This window comes from Hyla sarda, chromosome 7 (genome assembly GCF_029499605.1).
Source record: "Hyla sarda isolate aHylSar1 chromosome 7, aHylSar1.hap1, whole genome shotgun sequence".
Taxonomy (NCBI): domain Eukaryota; kingdom Metazoa; phylum Chordata; class Amphibia; order Anura; family Hylidae; genus Hyla; species Hyla sarda.
In genome coordinates, this window is record NC_079195.1 from 233,134,929 (window position 1) to 233,147,403 (window position 12,475).

A 12,475-nucleotide genomic window follows, 5' to 3' on the forward strand; every position below is an offset into this window, starting at 1 on the left:
TTCGCAGGACTGGATGAGGACCATCACTGAACACCGGTCAGTGCAGAAGATGGTCATGTCATCCATGTTCAGTGAACACTTGGCCACTTGATGGTCTGCTCCCAGTACAGTGATCCCTCTAAGGCTGGGTCCACACTACGTTTTGTCCCATACGGGAGCGCATACGGCAGGAGGGAGCTAAAAGCTCGCGCTCCCGTATGTAACCGTATGCGCTCCCGTATGTCATTCATTTCAATGAGCCGACCGGAGTGAAACGTTCGGTCCGGTCGGCTCATTTTTGCGCCGTATGCGCTTTTACAACCGGACCTAAAACCGTGGTTGACCACGGTTTTAGGTCCGGTTGTAAAAGCGCATACGGCGCAAAAATGAGCCGACCGGACCGAACGTTTCACTCCGGTCGGCTCATTGAAATGAATGACATACGGGAGCGCATACGGTTACATACGGGAGCGCGAGCTTTTAGCTCCCTCCTGCCGTATGCGCTCCCGTATGGGACAAAACGTAGTGTGGACCCAGCCTAACCTCTGGATTCTGCTGGATGACTTTGCGAGGAGTTCTATAGCACAAACGAAAAGAGGTGAAAGAGGACAACCTTATCTGACCCCAGAGACGACCGGAAAGGGGTCAGTTTTCCAGCCGTTCACTAGCACTATGCTGAAAATATCAAAGTACATCAGGTCAACATAAGAGCAGAACATTTCTCCAAGCCCGAACCTCTGCAGCCTCGGAATATTGCCGAATAGATAAACTTCATTGTGAGAAATTCTGTAGCACAAACAAGGATCAATCTACATTTAACCAGTAAAAGGAAGCTATCAACGGGCATCAAAAAATGATGGCCACTTGACGGTCAGGTCCTGGTACGGTGATCCTTCTGACCTCTGCATTCTGCCGCATAGACTCTGCGAGGATTTGTATAACACAGACATATAATGCAGCATCTTGATGATTGTTGTTCGGGCTGTAGAGTTTATCCTCCTAGAGTCTCCTCCGGCTTCTCCCATCCCAGCTGCACTGGTGAAGATCATGTGAGGAGCGTCACCATCTCTGCAGATCTCTGACATCTCTCCTCTGCTGATCAATCTGCTTTTTACCATGACTGGGAAGCCCAGCTACCGCCGGGCATCAAAAAATTATATGAAACTCATAATTGTTCCTCTCCACGGAAATCTTTAGTAAAAGGCGAAAGATTTTTTCGGTATGAAGAGAAACCAGAGTATACAGTATATCGCGCCCGGCACTACCCAGGCTCCGCACTCCGCTCATCACACACATGGAGAGGACGGAATCCATGTCTGTATTGTGTATATGTTACATTCTACATCATCCGGATACAATGTATCTCATCTGTTACTAAACTTTATAAAAAGAAACATAAAGAGGAAAGGAAAGGTTACAACTACAGACTACACCATGTGCATCCTGGGAAAATATGCAAATCAGGGCAACAGGACGTCACACAGGCGACTATTCAGGGCGGTCACGTGGCTGCACGTCCCTATAGAGAACCCGGAACATTCCCCCATTACAGGCGCTCACTGGAGGTTTATATCAGATTTCACATAGAAAAGACAAAGAGTGAACCCAGCGGGAGGTGACAAGTATCTGCAGGGCGAACAGCTGAGCCGAGACCGCGCAACATTTATTATCACCAGGCATGCTGGGAGTTGTAGTTGTGTAACAGCTGCAGGAATACTGGTTGGAAAACACTGCTCTAGACTATACAGATAAAACCAAAACTGCCACAATATAGAATCCTTGTCATTGTGAGGGAAGCCCTGGAGACATCACAGTATAGACCCAAAGTGATCTGAGAAGGAACATAATTATATTACTGAGACAATAGAGAGACCCCCAGACAAACACATAATCCCATCACTGAGACAGAAGACCCCCAGACATCACTGAGACAGAAGACCCCCAGACATCACTGAGACAGAAGACCCCCAGACATCACTGAGACAGAAGACCCCCAGACGTCACTGAGACAGAAGACCCTCAGACATCACTGAGACAGAAGACCCTCAGACATCACTGAGACAGAAGACCCCCAGACATCACTGAGACAGAAGACCCCCAGACATCACTGACACAGAAAACCCCCAGACATCAGAGACAGAAGACCCCCAGACATCACTGAGACAGAAGACCCCCAGACATCACTGAGACAGAAGACCCCCAGACATCACTGAGACAGAAGACCCCCAGACATCACTGAGACAGAAGACCCTCAGACATTACTGAGACAGAAGACCCCCAGACATCACTTAGACAGAAGATCCCCAGACATTACTGAGACAGAAGACCCCCAGACATCACAGAGACAGAAGACCCCCAGACATCACTGAGACAGAAGACCCCCAGACATCAGAGACAGAAGACCCCCAGACATCACTGAGACAGAAGACCCCCAGACATCACTGAGGCAGAAGAAGCCTTTGACATCACAGAAGACCCCCAGACAGCCCGGTGCCCCCTCATTTCTTTCCTTTACTGATCACATTAAACCGTCTGCAGGAGATGAATAGACAAGAAGGTGACAGAATCCAAGATGCCCAGGAGGGAAATGACACTGTTCTTCTCTGAGGAGATAAGAAGTCTGTATAGAGACCCCAGAACATTCCGCCATTTCAGACTCACTGGAGGTTTATATCAGATTTCACGTAGAAAAGACAAAGAGTGAACCCAGCGGGAGGTGACAAGTATCTGCAGGGCGTACAGCTGAGCCGAGACCGCGCAACATTTATTCTCACCAGTCGTCCTGCACTGATCTATTCTATAGAGAGGAGCAGTGTAATTCCATTAGTCCTCCTCTCCCTGTGGGGGCAGTATCCAATACTCTTCACACCTCTGTGATTCCAACATTGATTCTTTTTGTCTCTTACTGTAAATGTTCACAATCCCTGATGGGTAAAATGTTTTCATTAAAAAAAATATTGAAAACTTAGAAGACTCTGGGCTTTCTTGTGTCTCCCTGGGCAGCGGCCAGTGTGAGGGGTCGGGGGCATAGATATTATGTGTGAGTGGTCTGGGGGCCATAGATATTACATGTGAGGGGTCTGGGGGCCATAGATATTATGTGTGAGGGGTCTGGGGGCCATAGATATTACATGTGAGGGGTCTGGGGCATAGATATTATGTGTGTGGGGTCGGGGGCATAGATATTATGTGTGAGGTGTCTGGGCCATAGATATTATGTGTGAGGAGTCTGGGGGCCATAGATATTATGTGTGAGGGGTCTGGGGGCATAGATATTATGTGTGAGGGGTCTGGGGCCATAGATATTATGTGTGAGGTGTCTGGGCCATAGATATTATTTGTGAGGAGTCTGGGGCCATAGATATTACATGTGAGGGGTCTGGGCCATAGATATTATGTGTGAGGTGTCTGGGCCATAGATATTATTTGTGAGGTGTCTGGGCCATAGATATTATGTGTGAGGGGTCTGGGGCCATAGATATTATGTGTGAGGTGTCTGGGCCATAGATATTATGTGTGAGGAGTCTGGGGGCCATAGATATTATGTGTGAGGGGTCTGGGGGCATAGATATTATGTGTGAGGGGTCTGGGGCCATAGATATTATGTGTGAGGTGTCTGGGCCATAGATATTATTTGTGAGGAGTCTGGGGCCATAGATATTACATGTGAGGGGTCTGGGCCATAGATATTATGTGTGAGGTGTCTGGGCCATAGATATTATTTGTGAGGTGTCTGGGCCATAGATATTATGTGTGAGGGGTCTGGGGCCATAGATATTATGTGTGAGGTGTCTGGGCCATAGATATTATTTGTGAGGAGTCTGGGGCCATAGATATTATGTGTGAGGTGTCTGGGCCATAGATATTATGTGTGAGGGGTCTGGAGCATAGATATTATGTGTGAGGGGTCTGGGGCATAGATATTATGTGTGAGGGGTCTGGGGCATAGATATTATGTGTGAGGGGTCTGGGGGCCATAGATATTACGTGTGAGGGGTCTGGAGCATAGATATTACGTGTGAGGGGTCTGGAGCATAGATATTATGTGTGAGGTGTCTGGGGCCATATATATTATGTGTAAGGGGTCTGGGGGCCATAGATATCATGTGTGAGGGGTCTGGGGGCATAGATATTATGTGTGAGGTGTCTGGGGCCATAGATATTATGTGTGAGGGGTCTGGGGGCCATAGATATTATGTGTGAGGGGTCTGGGGGCCATAGATATTATGTGTGAGGTGTCTGGGGCCATAGATATTATGTGTGAGGGGTCTGGGGGCCATAGATATTATGTGTGAGGGGTCTGGGGGCCATAGATATTATGTGTGAGGGGTCTGGGGGCATAGATATTATGTGTGAGGGGTCTGGGGGCATAGATATTATGTGTGAGGGGTCTGGGGGCCATAGATATTATGTGTGAGGTGTCTGGGGCCATAGATATTATGTGTGAGGGGTCTGGGGGCCATATATATGGCCATATATATTATGTGTGAGGGGTCTGGAGCATAGATATTATGTGAGAGGGGTCTGGAGCATAGATATTACGTGTGAGGGGTCTGGGCCATAGATATTATGTGTGAGGGGTCTGGGGGCATAGATATTACATGTGAGGGGTCTGGGGGCCATAGATATTATGTGTGAGGGGTCTGGGGGCATAGATATTATGTGTGAGGGGTCTGGGGCCATAGATATTATGTGTGGGGGTCTGGAGCATAGATATTATGTGAGAGGGGTCTGGAGCATAGATATTATGTGTGAGGGGTCTGGGCCATAGATATTATGTGTGAGGGGTCTGGGGCCATAGATATTATGTGAGAGGGGTCTGGAGCATAGATGTTATGTGTGAGGGGTCTGGGGGCATAGATATTATGTGAGAGGGGTCTGGGGCCATAGATATTATGTGAGAGGGGTCTGGAGCATAGATGTTATGTGTGAGGGGTCTGGGGGCATAGATATTATGTGAGAGGGGTCTGGAGCATAGATGTTATGTGTGAGGGGTCTGGGGGCATAGATATTATGTGTGAGGGGTCTGGGGCATAGATATTATGTGTGAGGGGTCTGGGGCCATAGATATTATGTGAGAGGGGTCTGGGGCATAGATATTATGCGTGAGGGGTCTGGAGCATCGATAAGAAGGAGGAGCTTTAATAATGAAGAGAAGCATTAATAAGAGGGAGGAGCATTAATAATGAAGAGGAGCATTAATAAGAGGGAGGAGCATTAATAAGAGGGAGGAGCATTAATAATGAAGATAAGCATTAATAAGAGGGAGGAGCATTAATAATGAAGAGGAGCATTAATAAGAGGGAGGAGCATTAATAATGAAGAGGAGCATTAATAAGAGGGAGGAGCATTAATAATGAAGAGTAGCATTAATAAGAGGGAGGAGCATTAATAATGAGGAGGAGCATTAATAAGAAGGAGGAGCATTAATAATGAAGAGGAGCATTAATAAGAGGGAGGAGCATTAATAATGAAGAGGAGCATTAATAAGAGGGAGGAGCATTAATAATGAGGAGGAGCATTAATAATGAAGAGAAGCATTAATAAGAGGGAGGAGCATTAATAATGAAGAGGAGCATTAATAAGAGGGAGGAGCATTAATAATGAAGAGGAGCATTAATAAGAGGGAGGAGCATTAATAATGAAGAGGAGCATTAATAAGAGGGAGGAGCATTAATAATGAAGAGAAGCATTAATAAGAGGGAGGAGCATCAATAAGAGGGAGGAGCATTAATAATGAAGAGGAGCATTAATAAGAGGGAGGAGCATCAATAAGAGGGAGGAGCATCAATAATGAATAGGAGCATTAATAAGAGGGAGGAGCATTAATAATGAAGAGGAGCATTAATAATGAAGAGGAGCATTAATAAGAGGGAGGAGCATTAATAATGAAGAGGAGCATTAATAATGAAGAGGAGCATTAATAAGAGGGAGGAGCATCAATAAGAGGGAGGGGCATCAATAATGAAGAGGAGCATTAATAAGAGGGAGGAGCATTAATAATGAAGAGAAGCATTAATAAGAGGGAGGAGCATCAATAAGAGGGAGGAGCATTAATAATGAAGAGGAGCATCAATAAGAGGGAGGAGCATTAATAATGAATAGGAGCATTAATAAGAGGGAGGAGCATTAATAATGAGAGGAGCATTAATAATGAAGAGGAGCATTAATAAGAGGGAGGAGCATTAATAATGAAGAGGAGCATTAATAATGAAGAGGAGCATTAATAAGAGGGAGGAGCATTAATAATGAAGAGGAACATTAATAAGAGGGAGGAGCATTAATAATGAAGAGAAGCATTAATAAGAGGGAGGAGCATCAATAAGAGGGAGGAGCATTAATAATGAAGAGAAGTATTAATAAGAGGGAGGAGCATTAATAATGAAGAGAAGCATTAATAAGAGGGAGGAGCATCAATAAGAGGGAGGAGCATTAATAATGAAGAGAAGTATTAATAAGAGGGAGGAGCATTAATAATGAAGATAAGTATTAATAAGAGGGAGGAGCATTAATAAGAGGGAGGAGCATTAATAATGAAGAGAAGTATTAATAAGAGGGAGGAGCATTAATAATGAAGAGAAGCATTAATAAGAGGGAGGAGCATCAATAAGAGGGAGGAGCATTAATAATGAAGAGAAGTATTAATAAGAGGGAGGAGCATTAATAATGAAGAGAAGCATTAATAAGAGGGAGGAGCATCAATAAGAGGGAGGGGCATTAATAATGAAGAGGAGCATCAATAAGAGGGAGGAGCATTAATAATGAAGAGGAGCATTAATAAGAGGGAGGAGCATTAATAATGAAGAGGAGCATTAATAAGAGGGAGGAGCATCAATAAGAGGGAGGAGCATTAATAATGAAGAGGAGCATTAATAAGAGGGAGGAGCATTAATAAGATGGAGGAGCATTAATAAGAGGGAGGAGCATCAATAAGAGGGAGGAGCGTTAATAATGAGAAGGCGCCTGGAGAGCAGTAGAATTCCCTATAATAGATGATATTTTCAGTACAATCAGGATCAGCGTTACAATGTTTTTCTGGGGGCTGATAAGTAAATGGATGAGAATGATCTGATGACCCTGTGACCACGGGCAGAGAACAAGCAGCAAAGCATCTACACTGATACATTGTAACAAATCCCGGGCAGAACTGTCAGGATTAGTGCAGCCCGGAATATACACAATAAACGTTCTCATAATCACTGACAGGAAGCAGAGATCTTAGAGGCCGGAGGGAACTAAAACATGGTGGACAGAAGCTTCTACAGCCGGTGTCCTGAGCGGAAGAGGGAACAGGGTGATGGGGGTCATCAGTGAGAAGAGACCCCCGCATGTCCAGAACAGGGTGTGATCAGGGTCCAACCTATAAGAAAGGAAGAATTAAGGGGGCACTCCGCTCTATATAGTAAAGACATCCAGCATGTGCCCCCAACCACCAGAGGATACACGATAAATACCCCTAGAATGCCTAATGGGGGGCGAAGCAGACCCCTCCGCACATCATCACGGGCCGGGAGTCATTTATTAAATATTGGGTCTATAGGACGTAGATTGATCCTGTAAATCCATAAAAACCTATATGTGTGTATATATATATATATATATATATATATATATATATATATATATATATATATACATACAGCAAATAGAGGGAATCACTGACACCAGCTGATGGTATATATATATATACATACAGCAAATAGAGGGAATCACTGACACCAGCTGATGGTATATATATATATATACAGCAAATAGAGGGAATCACTGACACCAGCTGATGGTATATATATATATACAGCAAATAGAGGGAATCACTGACACCAGCTGATGGTATATATATATATATATATATACAGCAAATAGAGGGAATCACTGACACCAGCTGATGGTATATATATATATATATATATATATACAGCAAATAGAGGGAATCACTGACACCAGCTGATGGTATATATATATACAGCAAATAGAGGGAATCACTGACACCAGCTGATGGTATATATATATATATATATATATACAGCAAATAGAGGGAATCACTGACACCAGCTGATGGTATATATATATATATATATACAGCAAATAGAGGGAATCACTGACACCAGCTGATGGTATATATATATATACAGCAAATAGAGGGAATCACTGACACCAGCTGATGGTATATATATATATATACAGCAAATAGAGGGAATCACTGACACCAGCTGATGGTATATATATATATATACAGCAAATAGAGGGAATCACTGACACCAGCTGATGGTATATATATATATATATACAGCAAATAGAGGGAATCACTGACACCAGCTGATGGTATATATATATATACATACAGCAAATAGAGGGAATCACTGACACCAGCTGATGGTATATATATATATATACAGCAAATAGAGGGAATCACTGACACCAGCTGATGGTATATATATATATATACAGCAAATAGAGGGAATCACTGACACCAGCTGATGGTATATATATATATATATATATACAGCAAATAGAGGGAATCACTGACACCAGCTGATGGTATATATATATAGATATATATATATACAGCAAATAGAGGGAATCACTGACACCAGCTGATGGTATATATATATATACAGCAAATAGAGGGAATCACTGACACCAGCTGATGGTATATATATATATATATACAGCAAATAGAGGGAATCACTGACACCAGCTGATGGTATATATATATATATATACAGCAAATAGAGGGAATCACTGACACCAGCTGATGGTATATATATATATATACAGCAAATAGAGGGAATCACTGACACCAGCTGATGGTATATATATATATACAGCAAATAGAGGGAATCACTGACACCAGCTGATGGTATATATATATATATATACAGCAAATAGAGGGAATCACTGACACCAGCTGATGGTATATATATATATATACAGCAAATAGAGGGAATCACTGACACCAGCTGATGGTATATATATATATACAGCAAATAGAGGGAATCACTGACACCAGCTGATGGTATATATATATATATATACAGCAAATAGAGGGAATCACTGACACCAGCTGATGGTATATATATATATACAGCAAATAGAGGGAATCACTGACACCAGCTGATGGTATATATATATATATACAGCAAATAGAGGGAATCACTGAGGGAATCACTGACACCAGCTGATGGTATATATATATATATACAGCAAATAGAGGGAATCGCTGACACCAGCTGATGGTATATATATATATATATACAGCAAATAGAGGGAATCACTGACACCAGCTGATGGTATATATATATATATACAGCAAATAGAGGGAATCACTGACACCAGCTGATGGTATATATATATATATATATATATATATATATATATATATACAGCAAATAGAGGGAATCACTGACACCAGCTGATGGTATATATATATACAGCAAATAGAGGGAATCACTGACACCAGCTGATGGTATATATATATATATATATATATATATATATATATATATATATATATACAGCAAATAGAGGGAATCACTGACACCAGCTGATGGTATATATATATACAGCAAATAGAGGGAATCACTGACACCAGCTGATGGTATATATATATATATATACAGCAAATAGAGGGAATCACTGACACCAGCTGATGGTATATATATATATACAGCAAATAGAGGGAATCACTGACACCAGCTGATGGTATATATATATATACAGCAAATAGAGGGAATCACTGACACCAGCTGATGGTATATATATATATATATATATACAGCAAATAGAGGGAATCACTGACACCAGCTGATGGTATATATATATATATATACAGCAAATAGAGGGAATCGCTGACACCAGCTGATGGTATATATATATATATACAGCAAATAGAGGGAATCACTGACACCAGCTGATGGTATATATATATATACAGCAAATAGAGGGAATCACTGACACCAGCTGATGGTATATATATATATATATACAGCAAATAGAGGGGAATCACTGACACCAGCTGATGGTATATATATATATATATACAGCAAATAGAGGGAATCACTGACACCAGCTGATGGTATATATATATATATATACAGCAAATAGAGGGAATCACTGACACCAGCTGATGGTATATATATATATATACAGCAAATAGAGGGAATCACTGACACCAGCTGATGGTATATATATATATATATACAGCAAATAGAGGGAATCACTGACACCAGCTGATGGTATATATATATATATATATATATACAGCAAATAGAGGAATCACTGACACCAGCTGATGGTATATATATATATATATATATACACAGCAAATAGAGGGAATCACTGACACCAGCTGATGGTATATATATATATATATATATATATATATATACAGCAAATAGAGGGAATCACTGACACCAGCTGATGGTATATATATATATATATACACAGCAAATAGAGGGAATCACTGACACCAGCTGATGGTATATATATATATATATATATACAGCAAATAGAGGGAATCACTGACACCAGCTGATGGTATATATATATATATACAGCAAATAGAGGGAATCACTGACACCAGCTGATGGTATATATATATATATATATACAGCAAATAGAGGGAATCACTGACACCAGCTGATGGTATATATATATATATATACAGCAAATAGAGGGAATCACTGACACCTGCTGATGGTATATATATATATATATATATATATATATATATATATATATATATATATATACAGCAAATAGAGGGAATCACTGACACCAGCTGACGGTATATATATATACAGCAAATAGAGGGAATCACTGACACCAGCTGATGGTATATATATATATATACAGCAAATAGAGGGAATCACTGACACCAGCTGATGGTATATATATATATATACAGCAAATAGAGGGAATCACTGACACCAGCTGATGGTATATATATATATATATACAGCAAATAGAGGGAATCACTGACACCAGCTGATGGTATATATATATATATATACAGCAAATAGAGGGAATCACTGACACCAGCTGACTGGTATATATATATATATACAGCAAATAGAGGGAATCACTGACACCAGCTGATGGTATATATATATATATACAGCAAATAGAGGGAATCACTGACACCAGCTGATGGTATATATATATATATATACAGCAAATAGAGGGAATCACTGACACCAGCTGATGGTATATATATATATATACAGCAAATAGAGGGAATCACTGACACCAGCTGATGGTATATATATATATATACAGCAAATAGAGGGAATCACTGACACCAGCTGATGGTATATATATATATATATATACAGCAAATAGAGGGAATCACTGACACCAGCTGATGGTATATATATATATATATATATACAGCAAATAGAGGGAATCACTGACACCAGCTGATGGTATATATATATATATATACAGCAAATAGAGGGAATCACTGACACCAGCTGATGGTATATATATATATACAGCAAATAGAGGGAATCGCTGACACCAGCTGATGGTATATATATATATATATACAGCAAATAGAGGGAATCACTGACACCAGCTGATGGTATATATATATATATATATATATATATACAGCAAATAGAGGGAATCACTGACACCAGCTGATGGTATATATATATATACAGCAAATAGAGGGAATCACTGACACCAGCTGATGGTATATATATATATATACAGCAAATAGAGGGAATCACTGACACCAGCTGATGGTATATATATATATATATACAGCAAATAGAGGGAATCACTGACACCAGCTGATGGTATATATATATATACAGCAAATAGAGGGAATCACTGACACCAGCTGATGGTATATATATATATATATACAGCAAATAGAGGGAATCACTGACACCAGCTGACGGTATATATATATACAGCAAATAGAGGGAATCACTGACACCAGCTGATGGTATATATATATATATACAGCAAATAGAGGGAATCACTGACACCAGCTGATGGTATATATATATATACAGCAAATAGAGGGAATCACTGACACCAGCTGATGGTATATATATATATATATATATATATATATATATACAGCAAATAGAGGGAATCACTGACACCAGCTGATGGTATATATATATATACAGCAAATAGAGGGAATCGCTGACACCAGCTGATGGTATATATATATATACAGCAAATAGAGGGAATCACTGACACCAGCTGATGGTATATATATATATATATACAGCAAATAGAGGGAATCACTGACACCAGCTGATGTATATATATATATACAGCAAATAGAGGGAATCGCTGACACCGAGCTGAAATCGCTGACACCAGCTGATGGTATATATATATATACAGCAAATAGAGGGAATCGCTGACACCAGCTGATGGTATATATATAATATATACAGCAAATAGAGGGAATCACTGACACCAGCTGATGGTATATATATATATATTATATATACAGCAAATAGAGGGAATCACT

The 12,475-nt window shown here is 40.5% G+C and overlaps 1 protein-coding gene and 1 non-coding gene across 4 annotated transcripts in view; one reads left to right on the plus strand and one right to left on the minus strand.

Moving 5' to 3' along the window:
* The window catches only part of CCDC17 (coiled-coil domain containing 17), a 78,754-nt gene extending 75,846 nt beyond the window's left edge, over nucleotides 1-2,908 (plus strand). For all 3 annotated transcript variants that reach the window (XM_056533079.1, XM_056533080.1, XM_056533081.1), the window contains exon 16: nucleotides 2,518-2,908. In XM_056533079.1, the coding sequence (XP_056389054.1) occupies nucleotides 2,518-2,524 (7 nt within the window). In that variant the 3' untranslated portion in view covers nucleotides 2,525-2,908. The remainder of the gene's footprint in view (nucleotides 1-2,517) is intronic.
* Nucleotides 1,106-1,220, minus strand: LOC130283643 (U5 spliceosomal RNA). The gene has a single exon (XR_008846765.1). It is a non-coding gene; the product is annotated as a U5 spliceosomal RNA (small nuclear RNA).
* Nucleotides 2,909-12,475: the final 9,567 nt, after the last annotated feature.